This window comes from Oryzias melastigma, unplaced genomic scaffold (genome assembly GCF_002922805.2).
Source record: "Oryzias melastigma strain HK-1 unplaced genomic scaffold, ASM292280v2 sc00354, whole genome shotgun sequence".
Classification (NCBI taxonomy): Eukaryota; Metazoa; Chordata; class Actinopteri; order Beloniformes; family Adrianichthyidae; genus Oryzias; species Oryzias melastigma.
Genome location: NW_023416952.1, coordinates 54,748 through 77,828, shown reverse-complemented (window position 1 = coordinate 77,828; position 23,081 = coordinate 54,748). Strand labels below are relative to the sequence as shown.

The 23,081-nt window shown below is 40.7% G+C and overlaps 1 protein-coding gene across 1 annotated transcript in view; it reads left to right on the top strand.

Annotated features, from left to right (window-relative positions):
* The window catches only part of LOC112140776 (NLR family CARD domain-containing protein 3-like), a gene marked incomplete at both ends in the record, with an annotated part of 27,255 nt that extends 4,654 nt beyond the window's left edge, over positions 1-22,601 (top strand). Inside the window, one exon of the mRNA XM_036210993.1 lies at positions 22,565-22,601. Within this exon, the coding sequence (XP_036066886.1) occupies positions 22,565-22,601 (37 nt within the window). The remainder of the gene's footprint in view (positions 1-22,564) is intronic.
* Between the last annotated feature and the right edge of the window lie 480 nt (positions 22,602-23,081).

The following is a 23,081-nucleotide window of genomic DNA, read 5'->3' as shown; positions in this document are numbered from 1 at the left end:
ATGCACGTGAGAAGCGCGTTCAGCGATATTTAAAATAAATAACCATCCTAACAAGTGAACAGCTGGATCTTTTTTCTGTTTGAAAATATGACCAGGTCTTTTCAAGTTTGTCTCGCGTTCCTCAGACGGCTGCGTCTAATTCAGGCTGAAGCTGGAAAAGTGCGGCGAAGATGAAACTTCGGTTGGTGGTTTTATGCGCATATATGCAACTTATAATTTATAAGCTACAACCAAAACAGTGAAATAAAGAAAAACGAACGTTAAACAAAAAAGTCCGAAGCACATAACCTCAGACGTGAAATCTATTTCTACAGAGTAAATCCTCATCTAAAAATGTCGACAGCATGCTCCTCTTGTTGTTTTAAACTGCTGCATCGGTACATTCCATTGAGGAAAACAACAGTAGGACAATGATTACATTGTTGAATTGTAAAGTAGGTGTTAAAAGGTCTTCACGGACCCATTGATGAAGTCTGCTCCCATTGGCTACCCGTCATCTGTCAATCAAACCCCCCAGACGTTCGACGTCAGACCCACAAACGCTTATTGAGCCATCTGATTGGTCAATTTATAACTCTAATAACTTGTGAAAATGGAAAAAAATCTTTAAAAAAAATTAGGATTAGAAAAAAGAAGTTAAGCAGAAAGCAGCAGAGGAAGAATGGTTATTCTGACATATAAAATGACAGAGAAATAACTGTCTGTTTCTCAATGTAAGTCAATGGGACTTTCGCCTTTTTGCAACCCAGTGGTACTTCCTATATGGAAGTGGGGGGCTTGCTCTGTCCAGTTATTCTTATACCGTCTATGGTTGTCCTCACACCAAGTCACCAGAGAAGCTGCCTCTCTCCTGTAGGCTTCGCAGCTTTGTACTCAGTCTCATTGCTAGATGTAAAAGCAATGGAACAAACTTCCTGACTTGGATGGTGGGCACGATGTTCTCCACACAAGTGCTGATGTACCCAGTCACATAGTCAGCATAGTCCTGTGTGTTGACAGAAGAGTCCTCCAGAGTAGCCGCAGCTTTAAACACATCCCAGTCTGTGGTAGTGAAACAGTCCTGCGGTGTGTCCTCAATCTCAGGTGTCCAGAGCTGAACCGGTTTGGTGACTGGAGCTGATTGTTTGAGTCTTTGTCTGTAGCCTGTGTAAAGGAACAAAGAGATGTGGTCTGAGTCTCCAAAGTGGGGGCGGGGTGCGGTCCTGCATCCAGCTTTTACGTTGGTGTATACATGATCCAAGGTGTTCTTGTCACGGGTAGGAATGTTTACATGCTGGTGATGTTTGGGAAATACAGTCCAGAAATGGCACCGATTGAAGTCGCCATAATAAAAACAGCATCAGTTAGAGCTGTCTCCAGTGCGCTCATGATGTCATGGAGCTTGCTGAGTGCCGCTGTAGAGTTGGCTCACGGAGGGATGTAGACGGTGGCCAAAAACACAGCTGTTAACTCCCTTGGTAGATAACACGGGCGGCATTTGAGCATCAACAACTCCACATCAGGCAAGCAGTGCTGATGAACAGTCTGTACATCCTCACACCACGTGTTGTTGATAAACACACAAACAGCACACCGCCCCCTTTTGCCTTACCGGAGGCTGCTGTCCGGTCTCCCCGATGAATGGAGTGAGTCTGTAGATTAACAGTGGAATCTATGACATTTCGTGAAAGCCAGGTTTCAGTGAAAATCACTCTGGCAGCACTCTCTTATTTCCCGCTGTGTTGTAATCCTGACTCTTAGTTCATCCAGTTTGTTTTCCAGAGACCGCATGTTAGCTAGCAGAAAGCTGGGCAGCAGTGGTCGCGCCACATGGCCTTTCAGCCTAGCATGGAGCCCTCCCTTCTTGCGTCTCTGTTTCCGAAGCACTCTCCTCGGATCGGCTAGCTCATTGGAAGCCGGCGAGTCGGAGCCTTCCTGATGGCTGTGGCGGCGAACAATGAGTTGCAGATCTGGAGGTATAAATCCGTTTAAATCCGAAATGGTGCAAATCTGCAATGTCAAGTAGTGCCTGTCTGTTATATGACAATCCTTCATGGCATCTGTGGAGCGCGGAAAGTACAAAAAACACGCAAAAAGAGAGACCCAAGCTAACGCGTTCAGCATGGAGGGAGCAGTGATAAATTATCCAATAGATGTCAGTGAAGAAGAAACAACAGAGGACTGTTGAATTCAATGAAAAAAAATCAAAACAATCTGCAATCCTGGATTTTCTTTACCTGATAGTTACAAATATTATCCTGGGTTTTTCACACCAGACTAAAAATGAGAACCCAAGTCCATCAAGGTGTAGATTTCTCGGATAAGTTCATGCACCAGCAGCATGAGGGTGCTGCTGGTGGCCTTCTACAGAGCCACCATAGAGAGCATCCTGACGTACTGCATCACAACGTGGTACGCAGGATGCTCAGCCGCTGACAGGAAAGCGCTGCAGAGGGTGATCGACACGGCACAGAAGATCACCGGCTCCCCCCTACCCAGCCTAGAGGACATATCCACCTCCCGCTACAAAAGCAGAGCAGACCGCATAATAAAAGACCCCCACCACCCAAACCACCACCTCTTCCAGCTGCTGCCTTCAGGCCGGCGGTACAGGTCACACAAGGCCCGCACCAACAGACTCAAAAACAGTTTTTTTCCAAGGGCAGCATTCATGCTAAATAAAAGAGGGAACTTATAACCTGTATTCTGAAATGTGCAATATTCAGATGTGCAATCTTACCTATGTGCAATAACAATTGATATTGGTACTGTCTTTAATTTATCTTCCATGTACAATATATGTAAATAATATTTTTATTCTTATTTTTTATTCTACAGAGTTTTTAGACTTTTTACATATTTTATCTTTTATTCACTTGTCTGGAGAGCCACTGTTTTTTCGTTGTAACACAAGTCCTTGTGCAACAGTGACAGACATTAAAGATCATTCTGATTCTGATTCTGATTCTGATGTTCTCTGTGTTCTTTGAAAAAAAACATGAACCAATCACAGAACTGCAGATTTAAATAGACAAACAATTACAGCACATTTCTGACCCATAGAGCAGCAGGTCCTTGTGAAAATGTGTGAGGAGGTCAAAGTATGGTGGAATGACAGGTTTTACCACAGACCAGGTTCTGGTGCTTATTTGCTGAGCTTGGATCAGCACCAGGTCTTTTAATTTCACATAGTTTTTAGGTCAGCTTTTGGTTCTCGGTCCGTATGCTTAATGATCTTTTATCGCCAGAATCTATTACAGTTTTTTCCAAATGCTAAAACACATTTTCTGAAACATTAGATCAATTTAAACAAACACCAAACACAATTTTCAAAACATAAGCTAAATATAAAAAATACTTAACTCGTGAATCAAAATCTCACTTTGAGGTCAATAAGAAGACTGTTGTCAAAACTTACACACACACGCATCGAATCCAACACACTATACACCAAAACACTTAACACAATTCTAAAAATATAAACTAAATATACAAAATTCTTGACTCTTCAGTCAGAAGCTCACTATGAGTTCATAATGAAGACTCTGTCATCAAAACTAACATTCATGCAGCAATCACAACACACTACACAACAAAAATCTTAACACTGTTCACAAAATGTTTTACAAAGAGCTATGCCCCCCCCCCCACCACCACCACACACACACACACACACAAACCAGAGGAATTAAGCAGTAAAAAGTATCAGGGATTCATTTCATATTTGCCAATTCTTTTTAATTTTCACAATAAATATAGATTCGCATTCATTGCATTTCACCATCTTGTCTCTGTGCTGGGTCAGGCCAGAGGACTTCATCAACATCACAGGCAATATTCTCCCTAGCCAGACAACGGGGGAAAAAGGATCTTGTGTGCCTGATCCAGCCTTGACAGGACTCAATGGAAATGTCATCACAGGCCATGTCCATGGCCTGCAACAGGTTTTCCTGAGTGTAAGGTTCTCTCTCATATACCTTCCAACGCCAAGCTGAAAAAAATTCTTCAGTTGGGTTAAGGAAAGGAGAATAAGAAGGAAGAAAAACTAATACAAACTGAGGATTTGTGTGGAACCACTGTCTGATGAGCTGACCCTTGTGAAAATTTGCATTGTCCCAGACAATAACAAAAACTGCGGCCATGTCCACACGTAGGCGGGTATTTCTACAAATGCATATCTGCCGACCTCCGTTTTAGAAAAAGTGTTGCGTCCACACGTGATCGTTTTAAAAACAATTGCATCCACACGTCCCCGCATACTTGCGTTCTTGGGCGATCTTATGAGCATGCCAGAACAGTAGTTGGCAGTGTTTTCCTAAAAGTCAGTGAAATCTATCCAATCAGAGCACTCCTTTTTGTGTCGTCATTTCCGCAAAACTTGAAACATGGCGCTAGTGGACCGACAAAGAGGTGGAATTGCTTTTAAGTGTGGTTAGGGAATATAAAGTTAACAAGACACAGGAAAACATCAATTGGGAGTCATGTCAATGCAAGTATGTGGACATCTTAACTCAGTATTTGGAGCAGTATCCTGCAGAGACGTCTACCGAGTTTCCCCATGAAAAGCGAGAGCTAACGCGCGCTATCCTGACCACTAAATTAAAGGCAGTCAGAGGAAAATACCGACAGGCTGTTGACTCTGGTCGCCGGAGTGGACATGGTAGAGTGGTTCTACTCTACTTTGAACTGTGTGAGCAAATCTGGGGAGGATCACCAGCCACTGCAACCATGTCGTCGGGAATCGAAACCACTGAACTGGATCAGAGCCTCCCTCTTCCTTCGCCTTCCACGTCTTCCTCGTCCACTCAGGAACCAACTAAAAATGTGTCGGACACAGAGACTGATAACAGTGGGGCCCCCGCTGTCTCTTATGGATCCAGATACTGGGTGAGGACTCTCCGGACCCTCTTCCCTTCAGCTGTCTCCTCTTGTAGGTGGTTGTGACACTGGCTGATGTTCTCTGTCGTGCTCAATGGCTTCACTAATCCTGCGGTCATCAATGGAGTCTTTATTAATCTCACAAAAGTTATGCAGCACGAAACACGCATAAATAACAAAGGGCAGATCGTTGAGATTAATGTCCATCGCTCTTCTCAGAGCTCCAAATCGCGCCTTAAGTCTCCCGAATGCGCATTCTATTACCATGCGTGCTCTGCATAAAGAAAGTCCAAAATACTGTTCCTGTGGATTGCTCCCACCGTTGCCGTACTCTTTCATTAGATACGGTAACAGCGGGTAGGCGGGGTCGCCTAGGATGTAAACAGAAATTGGCGCTTCATTGTCAATAAGTTGTCTTGGGCACGGTGGGATTTTTTCATTTTTTAGGTACTCGTTGATTGATGAGTTGGAGAAAATCCGAGCGTCGTGTACGCTTCCTGGCCATTTTACCACAACATCCATGAAGCAGTACTTATAGTCATAGGTCGCCTGAATGTTGAAGGAATATCTTCCCTTTCTGTCAATATAGTCAGTGGAGTTTACCGATGGTTGCTTTATATCCACATGAGTGCCATCCACAGCACCGAGGCAGTGAGGCAGGCCGTGCATCTTCTCAAACGCCTCTACAAGTGAATGCACGTCATTCTCGGTTGTTCGCAGCTTTACGTATTGCGGTCCCAAGTGCACAGTAATAGCTTTGCACACTTGCCTAACTACTTTTGAGACTACTTGTCTGGACAAACCAAAAGCATTTGCTGTTTTCCGTAATCTTCTCTCGTCAGCCAAATAATACAGGGTGCAGGCAACCTTTTTAACCACATCGACAGGGGATCGCATGACCGTAGTCTGTCCTTCTATATGAGCACGCAGTAACTCCGACAGGGACAACAGCGACAACCTGGACATGCGGAAATTTTCACGCCATTCATCCGGGAGGATGACTTCCAGCTCAAAGTTCTCCCACCAGCTGGCGGTGCGTCCAGGTCGGACCCAAAATCTCCGACGGCGTCTTTCACGAGTGGCATGCCTTCGAGGAGGAGGAGGGATATTTGTTGTAAAATAGCCGACTGGAAAGCGCTTCTTCTCCTTTCCTCCTCGACAAGAAGCAGTAAATGTGTTTGTAAAAAAAAGCAAGCACGAAGCATCTGTACCAGTGTAATAATTAACACACTCCTCGGGTCCATGCTGAGCACTGTCGGACATAAACAACGTCGCATCTATGACGTGTATGCACCAATTGTCGCAAAGAGTGACGTTTAAAAACGCAAATCACCGGGTATTCATGTCCACACGCAGACGCAGAACCGGAGTTTTCCAAAATCTTCACTTTAGCCGGAGTTTTCCAAAAGCACCGTTTTCAGTGACTGAAACCTCCGGTTTCGTGTGGACAATAGGCCGAAACGCATAGAAATATATTCGTTTTAGCAGATACCCGGCTACATGTGGACAGGGCCTGCATCATCCCTGTCATTGTCTTGAAGAAATTGAGACAAAACAGCATCACAAAGACCATCCAAAAAGGTTAGAAGATGTTGTGTGTTGTAAGGACCCAAAACAGCATGGCGATGTAGAACTCCCAAGTTACTGATAGCAGCACAGAGTGTGACATTTCCCCCACGCTGAACTGGGATTTGCACAATGGCCCGTTGACCAATGATATTTCAACCTCTGTTCCTTCTTTTTGCCAGATTAAAACCAGCCTCATCCACAAAAATAAACTCATGTGTCCTGTCCATTGAATCAAATTCAAAGACACCCTAGAAAGCAAAAAGAAAACAGTAAATAACATAGAAGACATGGAGAAAATTACTGTATTTTTAGCAATTCACTTACTTGAACATAATGAAATCTCAGTTATTCACATGATCCGAGTTTTTTCCACAAGGAACTCTGTAAATTTGTTTCATGCTGACTCTGTTGCGATGCAGTACTCGAGCAATGGTGGAAAGGCTTACACTGTTGATGGATCTGAAGTTGATGTTGTCCTCAGTTATTCGTTGTTGAATTTCTGATAGCTTTATTGCATTATTTTGAACCACCATTTGCACATGAGAGCCTTCTGTTGTTGGTTGAATACAGCTGGTCGTCCACCCACATAAGACTGTCTAGCAGCTCTGCAAAGCAATGCAAACAGTAAATGAAAGTTTAAAATAATATATAGCAAAATTGACAATAGAATGTAAGAAGATATTTTGTAATGCCTAAATAAAGTACACATTTTTACATCTGTAAAAAATGCTTATTATTTATTGTAAAATAAGAATCAGCCGAGTAGAGAATTATTGCTACAGTAATGCAAATTACAGGATAAATAGTTACTCATTTAAAGTTAATTTCTCTTGTAAAATGTTGGGTAATGTGTTTTCACTAAAACGGATAAAGACAACATCAAATGTTTTTTCACATACAAATATATTTTACGTTTATCCCTTGTCACAGTAAGTAAAACATACTTTCATTTCGTATTCTCTAATTGTTTCAGTTTGCACTGACCTGTTTTCCTTTTTAAATGTCCACACGATTGATGCCACTGTGAACCGACTGAGTTGGGGGTTGACCCTTTGACCTGCTTCCCTCATGGTCATTCCATGAACCAACACATGGTCAATTACAGTGGCCCGGATCGCATCAGAAATCGCTGTACTTTGTCTGGGTCTTGGAGCGAGTCTAGGTGCTGGTCTGGGACTGGGTGCAGGTCTGGGTGGAGGTTCTGGTCTTGGTGCTGGTCTGGGCCTGGGTGCAGGTCTGGGTGGAGGTTCTGGTCTTGGTGCTGGTCTAGGGCCTGGGTGCAGGTCTGGGTGGGGGTTCGGGTCCCAATGTGGCTCTGGGTCTCAATTGCCTTTCTCTGTTTTCCATTTTTCATTAGATGTTTAGTTGCTCCAGAACTGCCTGCATATTCAGTGCAGTTGATTAGCAAAAAGTGTCTTCAGCTTTGACCAGTTGTGTGTTAATGATGACTCCTGTGTTAGAACAGAGTTTGAGTTTTGCCTCTTTGTGTTAATGTTTTGCACCTTGTGTGTTGTGAATGCCGACTGTGTCTTAAAAGTGAAAATGTGTCTTGTGTTCCGCAAAGAGTGAATTGGAGTTTTGAAAATTGTGTGTTAACTGCAAATTGTGTTTTAGGTTTTGACCAAAGAGTGATGTTTTTGAGAAAAGAGTTAAGGCAATTGATGAGCTTGTTTGGAGAATGGCACTTAGTGTTTTAGCAATTGGAAAAACTGTATATTTGATATTAAGTCCTGAACCGGATATTGATAATTCATGTAGATAAAATGGTCGAGTCGGGGTGGGATTATATAAGTTTGCTTCCTTCCACTCCCTTTCAGGTGATCTACTTGTGATTCATTAAGTGATATGTTATTTCATGTATTATGACCTGATTGCTTGAAATAAACCATTTCATTAATTTATTCATTCATTCATTCATTCATTATAATGACAAAATCTTTGCTGTGTTAGATAGAAGAGCCTCTACAGGTAGTTTTTATAAAAAACTGGGGGCTAAAGAGTCAAAAGAAGCACTATGTTTGTAGTTCCACTCAACAACTAGACTTAATATTTTTAAAATTCCAGTCAGGAAGAATCAAAATCATAAGCAGGTTTGTTCTGATTGTCCGTGCAGCCCGGGTTCTCACCAAGTATCGATCTTATATTTTCATTTGAAGAGGCTGCAGTGCTGAGCGTCTGGGTCGCGTAACGGAACTATTTAGCAGATGGGCGTGCTGCGTCGGACATTTAATGCCGATGCACGCGCTTAATTCGGGAGAAGCTCTGGTGAGATACAGGCTCTGTAGCGCGTGTGTAAAGCTTGTCTACCTGTCAGCATTTATCCTCCATCTGTAGGAGATCCAGCCGGTAAGAAGTGACTTTGTCTGAGAGCTAGAATGACCGCGATCACTTACTTCCTGTTTACTCTGGGAAGTAGGTACTTGCATCGCAACTGTTTGTGTGTACTTCAGGTACCGGTCGGAATTTTCGTTTTCATGCACTTCGATGTTTAACCTGCTGGTGTACGGTGTAGCTTTAGTAAATTTATGGTGTGAAATTTTCAAATGAATGTAATTACTTGTTGCTAATGTTAATTTAAAGTAATTCTTAAATAAAAATGTAGGATTTTATGTATAAACTTAAATACAAATGTAATTAAAATAAAGTACATGAATTCACTGTAAAATAGGGAGGTTACTAGTTAGTTAAAGTACTTAAAATTATATAAATAATTATTGATTAAAGTTGTTTATTGCTATTCTGTAATAGAATTTGTGAATATTTATTGCAATTATGTGTGTTTTAGGGTTTTTACCTACTGACTGCTGACTGAGCAAATGGAAAATAGATAAAGATTGGAAAAATAATCTCAAGTAACAGTCTGAGTAAATCATCCTTCATTTTTGGATCCTCAACCCTTTTCAAGTGAGGAAAAAGTGTACAAAAAAATAGGTAACACTTGAGAGAGGCTGTAAAACATTATATTCATCATCCTTTGGTGTGACGTTCCTTTGGAGGTAGATAGCTGTCGCCACTTAAATGATTCAATTTTGTTCTGTTGTTTATAACAATTCTGCACTAAATAGTGTCACTGCTGATCATGTTTACTATTGTTAACATTGAATCTGACAGATAATTCCAATTCAGTTGTTGCTTGTCAAAGACATATTACTGATTTCAGCAATGTTGCACAAAAGTGTCTATAATTTGTTGCACAAAATAAGAAAAGTTGTTTATTATGATTGTGTTTAAGTTAAAAAAATAAATGGGGATATATTTTCCCCAAAAATATGTGTTCTTCTATATATTGTTAGTTAATAGAGATGATTTTCACCAAAGTTCGCAGAAGAAGGCGCCTGGGTGTCTCAGTGGGCTAGGTGAAGGGCTGGCACGCAGAAGCCCTGGGTTCGATTCCCAGGGTTGTCCACTGATCCCCACCCAGATTGGGTCCTTAGGTAAGACCCTTGGTGCTGCTGCCTAACTGGGTCCCTGTGCCCCTCAAGTACAGGGTTGCGTCAGGAAGGGCATCCGGCATAAAAACTCTGCCAAATCACTGATGCGAAACAGTGGGTGCTGTTACGCTGTGGCGACCCCGAAAGAGATAAGCCAAAAGTGAACTACTACTACATCGCAGTATCGCGATATTATCAATATCATGAGCCATGTATTGCGTATCGCATCGTATCGTGAGGTACCCAGTGATTTCTAGCCCTACTTCCAATGTGAACCAGAATCTGTGAGTCGGAAACTGGACTTTACTGGTTCAGCAGATGTGAAGTGTTAGCTGCAGTGAGGATGCAGTAGCTGCAGACCAAAGCATGAGGGAGGACCGCTATCTTACAGCCCTCATACATGTCCTGCACTGCTCGGACATACTTCTCTGTCACTCCAGACTTCCTCATACAATACCATAGTTCCTCTCTGGGCACTCTGTCATAAGCTTTCTCCAGATCTACAAAGACACAGTGGAGCTCTCTCTGACCTTCTCTGTACTTCTCTATCAACATCCTCAAAGCAAATGTTGCATCTGTAGTGCTCTTTCTTGGCATGAAACCATACTGCTGCTCACAAATGTTTATAGTGTTTTTACATCTATCCAACACAGTTGTTGTAACACTAACTGAAGTCTTTTTTTTTTAATGAAAAAATGCTGAATTGATCACCATGCACCACCTGACAAGTTACTGAAAAAAATCTTCCCATTTCTGATCTTCATTGAATGTTCTGAGTTGTCTCCAACACAGAACAAAATCCAGAATTATTTCTAAATTCACATTTCTAATTTAATTAATCAATTAAAGTTTCTAAAAGTTCCTGAAAATCCATCTCTGATAATGTCCTCTTATAATGCTATTTTCCACAGAGCAGCTGCAGCTTCAAACATACTCCTCCAAACAATTTGTTTTACTGGAATACTTGTTCCTAAAGTTGGTGCAGCTTGACAATGTTCTACTATTATGTCACTGGTGCTCTTAGACACAAACTACTGAGCTGTTTGCTGACCTGAAGGTGTTTCTGACTCAGTCCTGTTGGTGAAAGCTTCTCTGAGCCCAAAGCATCACTACTCCTGGATACACTTTTCTGTCTGCTTTCAGGTTGATGAACTGCAGTTTGTCAGATATCAGCTGTGAAGCTCTGGTCCATGGACAGTCTAATAATACTGGACTTCTCGAGCCATGAGGTCCTCCATTGGTCCTTCTGTATTTATTTACATTTATTCCTTTTCGTCGAGATAAAAGGAGCATTTGGGTATAGCCGCTGTAGAGCGCTGCACGCACCTCCCCCGCGCTCAGCACGGCTTGTCTAGTAAGTAAGTACATTTTATTTAAGTGTTATGATTTGAATGGGAAACGGGAGGATTATTAATGAATTGGTTATGGTTGGTTATTAGTCATAAATTTGAACTGTTTTGAACAATATATTGTATGTTAGCTCCTAAAACCTGAGCCCAGTAAATGTTTGGTTGTATACCATCATTTCTAAAAAGTTGTGAACGATTCCAAAACAAGTTAAAATTATCAATAAAAATAAAATCATATTTTCCACACATGTTATGCTGCCAAAAGTGCATGGCAAGGATGTGGCTAAAATGTTCTGCTCTGTGATTTATGGATGGGAGAGGACCGGAAATAGATTTGTCAGTGCCTTTCAAAATGTCAAAAAGAAGGAGGAAGTCGGATTCCAGTCTTCGTGATTCATTCACTCCTACGTGAACAATGATTTTTGATTGTTGGTGACAGATTGGGTATCAGAAGGGGGAGGTTATTGAGGACAACGGAGACTGTCACACCTGGGTAACAGCAGGTAGTCGCGTTACCAAAGTGGATATTTCCCATTATGGAGTCTCCAATAAACAGCGTTGTGTGCGGGAAAAGAGACAAAAGAGACGGGTGCAGCACTTCTACTTGTTGATGTCCGGCGGAGAATTGATCTGATGCCCGGCTCCATAGGAATCGGTGATGCCAGGTGGAGAGAGCTCGACTGCCGAAGAGGTTCGGTCGATCGCCGGATGACAGCCTCTCGTACCAGTCGGTGTTATGCCGAGAGGGGCCTGTTTGCCGAGAAGTGCGTCCCCTGTCGCGGGAGTGCGCTGCACAACTAAGTAGGATTCTCGTCCTAGTGCGTCTCCCTGCCAGAATGCGTCTCTCCGATCTCAGACATCATTGATTTGTTTTGTAACACTCGTATTTTGTTCCAAAGAGTCTACAAAGAAGATGGATGATAACAACAGAGATTATTCTGGAGCTTTTGTGGGTTCGCCATGTTTGAGATCGCCTTTTTCGTTTCCAACCAAATATTCTCCATAAAACACGAGGGGGCTCGGATTTTGTCAGGCAGCTGCTGATCTAACCTGTCAGAGCTCACTTAACGCTTCTTGCTGAAACACTCGTCACCCCAAAGTTCTGTCAATAAACCTGTATTTTCCAGTTATGTAAAGGGGTGGAGGTGGTGCATGAGATTCAATTAGGACATTCAAACAGCGTAGATCTTCTAGGACAAAAATATATACCACAAAAGACTTTAATGAAGTATCATCTTCAGCTGTTGTTGTTGATAAACATTAAAAAATAAACTTAAATCAGTCCACGTGCAGGAAAGACAAAACGTTTTCATCATCTCGCAATAACGAGAATGCAAAGTTCGTTTCCTCGTCGTATCAAGATATAGGATCTTATGGAGGATCTAGTTACAATAGGAAAACAATCGAAAAAAGTAAGTTAGGCCGGTTTTTGCCTCTGTAAATCAATGCATATTCCAAAAATAATAATTATATCATTCATTCATTCATTCGTTCATTCATCTTCCAGACCGCTTCGTCCCTGTCGGGGTCGCGGGGGTGCCGGAGCCCATCCCGGCCACTGATGGGCGAAGGCGGGGTACACCCTGGACAGGTCGCCAGTCTGTCGCAGGGCCTCAATCACACACACATTCACTCACACATTCATACCTAGGGGCAATTTAGAGTCACCAATGAACCTATGAAGCATGTTTTTGGACGGTGGGAGGAAGCCGGAGTCCCCGGTGAAAACCCACGCATGCACGGGGAGAACATGCAAACTCCACACAGAAAGGTCCCAGCCGGGATTCGAACCGGGGCCTTCTCGCTGTGAGGCAAGAGCGCTAACCACTGCGCCACCGTGCAGCCCATAATTATATCAACGTCAGTGAAATATTGCATAACGAAACATCTGAATTCTGAAAAATTTTTGTGCTTTCAGTGGAATTTATTTAATTTGATTGTATTATGCAATCAAACCATTGTTCTTCTGTTTTATTATTTTATTATTATTATTTTATTAAGTGAGCTCGGGACTACAGCATAAAAACAAATCAGTTTATCACATAAAACATAATAAACTTCAATTCCCAGGGTTGTCCACTGATCCCCACCCAGATTGGGTCCTTAGGCAAGACCCTTGATGCTGCTGCCTATCTGGGTCCCTGTGCCCCTCAAGTACAGGGTTGTGTCAGGAAGGGCATCCGGCGTAAAAACTCTGCCAAATCACTGATGCGAAACAGTGGGTGCTGTTACGCTGTGGCGACCCCGAAAGTGATAAGCCGAAAGTGAACTACTACATAAAACATAAACCACAACAGCCCCTTACATGTATATTTTTTTGTTTCATATTCTTTAATTTTTCTTGAATTACTGCTTTGTTTTTCTGTGAATTGTGTAAGAATGACAAAAGTATTAAAAGGGAACGAGTTGGCAGAGTGGCTGTTTTGGTCCGCTAATATCTGGAGTTTGGTGAACTAATTATGCGAAGACGCTCGTTGGTCTTGGGTTCTGTGAATCAACCTGTTTGTTGAGATATTTTAGAGCAGGGGTCCCCAACTGGCGGACCGCGGTCCGGGTTGGGACCCCGGGACCCTTTTATCCGGACCGCCAAACATTTTTAATAAAAAAGTACGATTTTTCATTAATCTTTACACGGCGATTTTTGAACAGGCGCGCGCGAGGACAGCTACGTTCAGACCGGGGTCCTTCAACCGGAAAAGCTCAAAGCAGTGTTCTAATGTTTACGTAGTTGGGACGTAAAGTTATCTGGAATGTGCGTGAACAATGGCTCTATCAACAATTAGAAAAGTGGACTGAAAATGGTGTCTTTGGAGATGATGGACCGAAGCTTTCGCATTTATTTACCAGCAGTGAGTTCTACAAAGCCGGTTTGTATTATAAGCATGGAGTCTGCTTCTTTTGTTAAGAGCGCTGATATCAAGCGGCGCTACGAGACAAAACAAAACTTCTGTGACAAATTACCCGACAGAATGAGTGACGTGGTCACGGAAAATATACGAACTGAAAGTACAGTGTGAGCGTACAACACACAGACGTTAACAGCACAACAACGAGCTCACGAGTGGATGTTGGGCAAGCACTAAAGTCACTCCAAAATGATTAAAGTGTGTATGGAGGCAAAGACAGAAACAATATTAGAAGGAAAAGAGGGGCAGCAGCTTCAAGAAAAGGTCAGACAGATTCTCCTGTCGTCAACAAGAACCGAGCTGCTTTCCATGGATGTGCAGGGCTATGGAGCTACACTGGTGCCAATATTATTTGAAACCAATTAAAACAAATTTATATATAAAAAAATGATGTTTGGCAAAAAACAAAAATTAAATGTCAGAAAATTATTTTCATTCTAAAATGAACTTAATTTCAACTTCAAATGTACACTTTTTAAGGTTTCAAAACGAAACATTTTTATTCTTTTTTTTTTTTTTTTTTAGATTCAACTCTATTTTTTTTGTTAGTTTTCGAATATAAAAATTTCAGTTTCAAAACTTTTTGCCCTTTTGTTGTGGGGCTAACACGAAGGACCAAACCAAGTGGATGAGTGTGGTAACTTCAGTCCTGGTGCATTTTACTGACTCTGCTAGATCAGAGTTTTATCCCGTTTTGTTCGGGATAAAACTCTGATCTTTACATCCGTCTTGGGATAACTTTAGAACATGATAGTACAGACAGTCAGTGAAAACACTGGGCTTGAAGTTAGCACTCTCTTTGATTTTTGATGGGCCCTTTGTGTTAGCCCCGCCACAACAAGGCTAAAAGTTTTGAAACTGAAATTTTTATATTCGAAAAAGAAAAAAAAGAAGAGTTAAATTGGAAGAAATATTGAAACTGATTAAATCTAAAAAAGAAAACATTTGAAGTTGAAAATAATTAAGTGTATTTAAGAACAGTAAAAAATTTCTGACATTTTAACTTTTTTTTGGCCAAACACCAATATTTTTTCAATTTGTTTTATTTGGGTTTGAAATAATTTTGGCCCAAATTTAGCTCCATACAGTTCCAGCTAGACACCACCATTCAAAGTACCATCTACGTCTCTTTAAGTCTGTTTTGTAGTTTACCTTTGTTAATAATGTTTTTTGCACCTATGAAAGTTATTACTTTAATGTTCAATATGTAGCATTATTTGCAACGTACTTCTAAGGGTTGTAAAACAGAAAATTAACATTTGCACAAGAAAATTGATTAATTATGAATGCTTTATGAGGTACATTCATGTTACCTGTTGCACTTTAAGTGACAGGCAGCAGAATGTTAAAGTTTGTGAAAGAGCACACATATTGCACTTTAAGCAAGCAAGTTTATGTGCAATATTTTTTTAACTGTACAATGTATGTATGTATTTTTGTACATAAAGGAATTAGAGAAATACTTGTTGAGACAATAAGCTAAAATAGTTCTTTGCAAATTTAACTACACGTTGTAATTAAATAAAAGAACAGAAAAGTGAAATATCGACTGAATGTTTTTGCATGTTCGGACCCGGTCTACCAAGCTGACAGAGTTACTGGACCTCTCGCCAAATTAGTTGGAGACCCCTGTTTTAGAGAAATAAAGGGAGGGCTTGAGCACAAGACGGAATTAAGGCGTTAAATGAGGGTAGACTCACTAATAAAATTAAATATAGATCAAAACCAACTTTTTAGAAGTGTTCTTCTGCTGTTTTGGCTATTAACCACAAAATAAAGATTGTTTATACATGTGAAGTGTCTGCATCTCCGGGGAAAGGGAGAAGAGGACGCTTCTTTCTACATTGTTGATCATCTCGTAATCACAATTAAACTACATGTGTTTTGTCCATCCATGCATCCATCTTCCTAACCGCTTTGTCCCTTTCGGGGTCGCGGGGTGCCGGAGCCTATCCCGGCTACTGACGGGCGAAGGTGAGGTACACCCTGGACAGGTCTCCAGTCTGTCACAGGGCCTCAATCACGCACACATTCACTCTCACATTCACACCTAGGGGCAATTTAGAGTCACCAATTAACCTATGAAGCATGTTTTTGGACGGTGGGAGGAAGCCGGAGTCCCTGGTGAAAACCCACGCATGCACGGGGAGAACATGCAAACTCCACATAGAAAAGTCCCAAATCCCCCAGCCGGGATTTGAACTGGGGCCTTCTTGCTGTGAGGCAAGAGCGCTAACCAGTGCGCTAACCACTGCGCCAGTAGAACAGAGTTATTTTAAATAACTAGTTATTTTTCAAGTCAAATACAAATTTCTACGCCTGTATTCCCTTAAATTGTGGAGAGGATACCATATTATTTTATCTAATTTTGTTTTCAACCCCTGCTTCCTCTTGTGCGTCACCATTTGTGGATGTCATTGCTGCATTGTAGGCTATGTCTGTAACATTTGGCATTTCAATAAAACTAACAAAACTATGTTGACTGAATGTGTCACCATCAAGTCCACAATCACAAACAAAGACTTGGGGTCCGACTTGCAACATAACAAAGGGGGTGCATTAATTCCCTGGTAATTTCTGCTGGCTGCCGAGAATCGCATCTTCTCCCCTTAAATTGTGGAGTGGATGCGATGGAGATAATGCATTTCCAATGGAGGACCTCATGGCTCGAGAATTCCAGTATTATTAGACTGTCCATGGACCAGAACTTCACAGCTGATATCTGGCAAACTACAGTTCATCAACCTGAAAGCAGAAAAGTGTATCCAGGAGTAGTGATGCTTTGGGCTCAGAGAAGCTTTCACCAACAGGACTGAGTCAGAAACACCTTAAGGTCAGCAAACAGCTCAGTAGTTTGTGTCTAAGAGCACCAGTGACATTGTAGTAGAACATTATCAAGCTGCACCAACTTTAAGAACAAGTATTCCAGGACAAGGATCATACTTAGTTTGGTGTGCGCGCTCCTGCGATAGGGGAGGCACTTCTCTGCAAACAGGCAGTTCTCGGCATAACACCGGCGGGGTCTTGCCTAGGTATTCAGCCGTAGAGATGACGCGGAAGAGTGGGACTGCGGCGCTGGCATCGTGACGGCAGGTGAAGGTGAGCCCCGCTTTCGTGAGGCCGGAGCCTGGATGGAATCGTCATTTTTCTCTCGGCCCGCACACCAATTTGGGGCCGTCGAGGCGTGGGTAGAGGTTGCTGCCAGGGCGGAATCCGTAGCAGGAGTCACGCTGGACAGTCCTTGGAAACATATTGTGTCGTGTGGGACGACACTGAAGTTGGCTTCTGATTCACATCCGATTCGCGAGAGCATTCTACTGTATTTTTCACACCCCAACCACCTAAGAACAGGTCCTGTTCAAAAACTACAGCACCTAGACAGCTCAAACCTGGATTAAATTATGTTTAAGATACTAAATAATAGGCCATGTCCACACGTAGGCGGGTATTTCTACAAACGCATATCTGCTGACCTCCGTTTTATAAAAAGTGTTGCGTCCACACATGATTGTTTTAAAAATAATTCCATCGACACGTCCCCGCATACTTGCGCTCTTGGACGCAGTTGTGAGCTTGCCAGAACAGTAGTTGACAGTGTTTCCATTAACTCTGAAATTTTGCAAATTGGAATTCCGATAATAAATCCTCCTAATGGAAAAAACACAATTTCGAAAAAAACTCGGATTTTTCAAAAAAAAAGTTTTTGCGCTTAGAGGAGGTGGTTTTTGGGGCGTATCAAAACAGAACTTTTTCACAAAACTGTAATGGAAAAACTTTTTTGGAAATAGATGCGCCTCTTTGTGTGTCTGTCCTGAGCGCAACACGCGGACGGCAGGAGAGATCGAACAGCTTCACAGCTTCATCTGAAGCTACACTTCTGCAGCTTGGAGCCTGAAGTTGCTGAAGTCTTGTTTGAGGAAAAGCGCGAGTGCAGGTACAGAAACTTAAATGGATCTCGTCGTGTTTTTAAAGAGAAAAGTTTCTCACGAGCATCTGAGACTGTCAATAGACTCTGCGCGGCACATGCTCTCCAGACAGAGCTGTGACGTCACCGCAATGCTCCCTTTTTAGTGAGTCAAATAAAAAAAAAAAAAACTTGTTCTCATTCATTGTCGTGTTTTTAATGACTTATCGCGTGAGTTGGTTTGTGCTTTATCGCAAAATGATGATTTAATGGAAACAGTGTCATTTCCAAACATTGCTTTTTTCAAAATTCCTAGAATTTCGATAAAGTTTTGCGCAAATGTGTAATGGGAACGCAGCTAGTACTGACGTGTATGCATTAATTGTCGCAAAAAGTGACGTTTAAAAACGCAAATCACCGGTTATTCATGTCCACACGCAGACGCAAAACGGGAGATTTTCAAAATCTTCACCTTGGCCGGAGTTTTTCAAATGCACCGTTTTCAGTGACTTAAATCTTCGGTTTCGTGTGGATGATAGGCTAAAACGTATAGAAATATATTCGTTTTAGCAGATACCCGCCTACGTGTGGACAAGGCCATAAACTAAACACAGTTTCTGATTTGTGAAAGCTTTTACTGATTTGTGAAAATGTGAGGATGATTTTATCACATTTTTTTGTACTCTGACCACGCAAGAACAGGTCTTGTTCAAAAACTGCTGCACCTAGACAGCTCATACCTGGATTAAATTATGCTTTAGAGAGTAAAGAATAAATTAAACAGTTTTTGATTTGTGAAAGCTTTTTCGGATTTGCAAAAAGCCTGGTTTTTAGATGAATAAACCTCTATTTTTTCAAAGTTCCTCCCCTTTTCCTCTCCCCCCAATAACAGCTACACAGTTGCTACCTTGTATTTTCTTTTTTAGTAGCCATGATAGTCCAAGTTGTTGTCTTCTGAGTGAAATAAATTTCCTATCAAATGGAATTTTTGCAAAAAAATAAAAACAAAATAATAAAATAAAACATAGTGCTAGTAAAGTAGTACCTGCGAAGGACACAGGATTATAAGTAAATGGTAAGTAGTGTTTTTCCCATATTTGATCGATTTAGTTAGCTTAAAGTGATACATTTTTGATAAATGTTGTACTGCAGGTGATTGTTTCCTCTGAACAATGTGATAGTGGATGAACAGGTAGATATTTACTTAAAACAAGATGGTGCATCAAAATCTAGGGTGCATGTTTCCCATGCCTTCAATTTTGTTGCATCAAAAAAAGGATGGTGTTGTTATCGATAGGGAAATCTTTTAAGTTACAAGTTGAAGTTATTTAAGAATCCGGACAATGTTTTTTTTATTATTTTAAACCATACATTTTAATGTAATGGATTACTGAAAATATCTATTTAATGTAGTGTCAACAATTTATAAAATTAAATTTGTTGTAGCCCCAATGAAGATCAGCATTTTAATTGACAAATGTCTATGAGAATGATTTACATTTTCTTTAAAAAATTCAGTTTGAATTAGGGATGTCCCGATCCAACCACGTGATCGGAAATCGGGCCCAATCACGTGGTTGATGACTTGATAGAAATCGGACTCCTTTGTCTGATCAGGATTGGATATTTCATTTATTCTTATTGTGATTAGAACTTTATATTTCAATCTTATTATTCCTGATAAATACTCCACTCCAAGTCTGCATGTCATGAAAAGGTCACAAAATGTCATTACAAGAAAACGCAGCAGAAAACAGCAGCAGTTCAAACAGAAGGCTAACGTAAACAAATCAGTCAAGCTAGCTATTTGATCACAGATTCAAACTTCCGGGATCAATAACTCTTTTAAAAATGCTATACTGACAGCAGGTGTCTCTATTGTTTTGTCCTAACACAAACAACAACCTCTAGAGGCATTTCAACAGAAAAACATAGAGTTTTTGTTTCTTTTTAATGTGAAGCTCTTTGTGCTTCAGACAGACAGCTACACAGCAGCTGCTAACTGCTACATGGTAGCGCCGTGATTTTACTCCTTAGGACCCGAGCTGTACTTTGATATGCCTGTTTGATTTATCTGACAGAGAAATAACTGTTAAGAAAATTAACTACTGTGGTAATAAAACCAAAAATGTGATGTCTTAAGAACTTAAAAAGAAGCACATAATCTTAAAAATAACTAAATAAATAAAACTAATACATTAAAACTAATAATAATATCAGCTATTCATGAAAACTCATCAAATTTTATGCTAAAACAAAATCATAATTTATTTTTAAGAATTTTAAATTAGGGACAGGAATCACATTTGGTCAAAAATGTTCAAAAGCTCTAAAGATGTTAAAGCTAAAGTCACTAAACTTTATCACATGACTAATTATCACTTATATAACAAGAAAATTGTATTTTCTTCCTAGTTTATATTTGCTGTATTTTACTTGTTTATTAAAGCTACTTCACAGAAGTGTTTTATTTAAGATTTTAATGATAAAAGAAGGTTATTGAAATATAAATAAGGGACAACACTAATCTGTTTGTTTAATTTATTCATGTTTTAAATGTCTTATAAAAGTATCGGATCGGGACTCAGTATCGGCAGATACACAAAATCAAATGACTCGGAATCGGATCGGGCCCAAAAAAACCTGATCGGGACATCCCTACTTCACACCAACAGTGCCGCCCAAAACTCCAAGGGGAATGTCTAATGAACTCCTGTCGCTCTGCAGAAACTATGTCCAGGAAAATGTCAAGTTTTTAGATTTCGAATTAAAACAACAGAATCATAATTAAAAGACCACTTTAAAGTGCTTTAAAAACAGATCAAATATAGCTGGAGTAGGACTTTAAAATGCTGAAACTTAAACTAAAAAAAAAAAGGTGAAGCCTTTTAAACATTTTGTGATCAGTAGAGAGCCATTCATTGTGATTTTTGAAATTTACTTTTGTTTTTTGAATCATTTCCTTTTTCATTTTTAGGAATCATTTTGGTTTGTGGAATTTGTTTTTATTTCTACAACTTGACTTTTTTATTATTTGGTTTTCGTATTTGTCATTGAGATCTTTATAATGTTTTGCGTTGATGAATTTGTTTGTGTTTTAACCTTCAGGGTCACCGTAGTTAACCCTAAAACACCAATAATGTTGCAGTGAATAAATGGCTTTTTGGCTTGCCATAAATCTTCTACATTCATAATATCACCGTGTATCAGCTGATTCTGACGTGGAAAAAAGCATCTTTTCTTTCCTACTTTGCTCCGACATACACAATATTACTAACTTAGAGCGCTCTAAATGAGAGCGCTGGAGCACGAAGCTGCTTTTCTCCGCTGCAGTGTCCGCCGATAATTGTGGATTACACAAACACTTCATAACTGCACAGAGCTGCGTATCAGCGCGAGGCTCGTTTACTCCGCTTCAGAATCCGCTGGAATTACACTCATTGTGTTAACGTTAGATGAAAGAATGTAGCCTAAACACTGGAGCTAAATGAGCTAAAGCTCTGTGTTGAAGGATTTGAACAGACTGTTTTCATTCCTTCCACCTGCCGCCATGAAAGTTCTGGTCCAGCTGGACCTGCAGCTTCACTGAGCTATGATGGAAACGTCCTGAGAGTCTGAAGGAGGAAGTTTGTTGTCAGTTTGGAGCTTTGGCAAACTGACAAGAATCTTTTAGTAGATTCTTGTACTTTCAGTAAACAGTCATACCAGGGTTTCCACAGCTGTGATGAATATCATGTGGCACTATATTCAATGTTGATAAAGAATTACAATAATTATATTTACAGACTCATTTAGGCAACACATAAATGTATACATTTGATTTCTTAAAACAGCCCACAGTGTGCTGACTCAGGAGGACACTAACATTTGGATATTTGACTGATCCCTCTGGGTCTTCTTAATAAAAGTCTCAAGGCATCATTGTAAATCACTTTTAATCTCTGAAGGCTGACCAAAGGTGTGCAGTGTACAGTGGAGTGTAGTTTGCTCTACATAAGGTCATTCTCACTTCAATGGAACAAGAACCAAATTTCCTTGGGAGTAGATTAACTTGTGCATAACATTCAGCACTGACGATACATGTCCACATCATTTGACAGTCAGTGATCACATGACCCAGATATTTGATTTATTACAGATACTAAGGATATTTCCAGACAGTTTAAAGCATGGAAATGACATATATTTGTCCTCTTTTTTATGGGAGATCATAGTTAAACTTTTGAATGGATTTTATTGTATATCATGTTGTTCTCCGTACTTAGAACACACATTAAGTAACTGCTGGAGTCCAACTGAACTGAGGCTAAAGACCACCAAGTCATCAGCGTAGATGGATGATCTACCACAGTATCTCCAACCATGCAGCCACTTCTACACCATTGTTCGATATTTTCCTCATCAGTTGAGTTGATTGTGTGATGATGATTGATCTGAAACTGATCTGTTTCAATAATGATTTTCTTGTAAATCTGATCAAACTCTGTTTACTTGCTGGAACTCCAGCTGTCATCACTGCTCCTGAACACACTTTCTGTCTGATTTCAGATTGAAGAACTGCAGTTTGTCAGAGATCAGCTGTGAAGTTCTGGGCGCAGTTCTGAAGAACAACCCGTCCAGACTGACAGAACTGGACCTCAGCAGGAACAAAATCCAGGATTCAGGATTTCTTCATCTGCGTGGTTTTCTGGAGACTCCAGACTGCAGACTGCAGACTCTGAGGTCAGTAAATGAGCTGAACTCCCTGAAGGATGAGAAGAAGGTTTCAGGTGAAGAACTTTCTGATGTTTCACTGGAAGATTTTCTGAACATTTTCTGGATCACAGCTTGGAGTCAGTTCAGCCGTCTGATGAATCTCTCTACAACCTTTCCTTGATCCCATGACCTTTTCCAACAAGGTCAAGGAAAAGAGGAAAAGGAGACAGGAGGGAATGTTTCCACCATGCTGATGTGTCTCCTTTTCTGTCTCTTCTTGACTTCCTGTTTCTGCTTCACTGCAGATCTACTTCTAGAATATTTGGAAATGACTAAAGGAAAACAAAAATTTACAAACTCAAGCAGATCA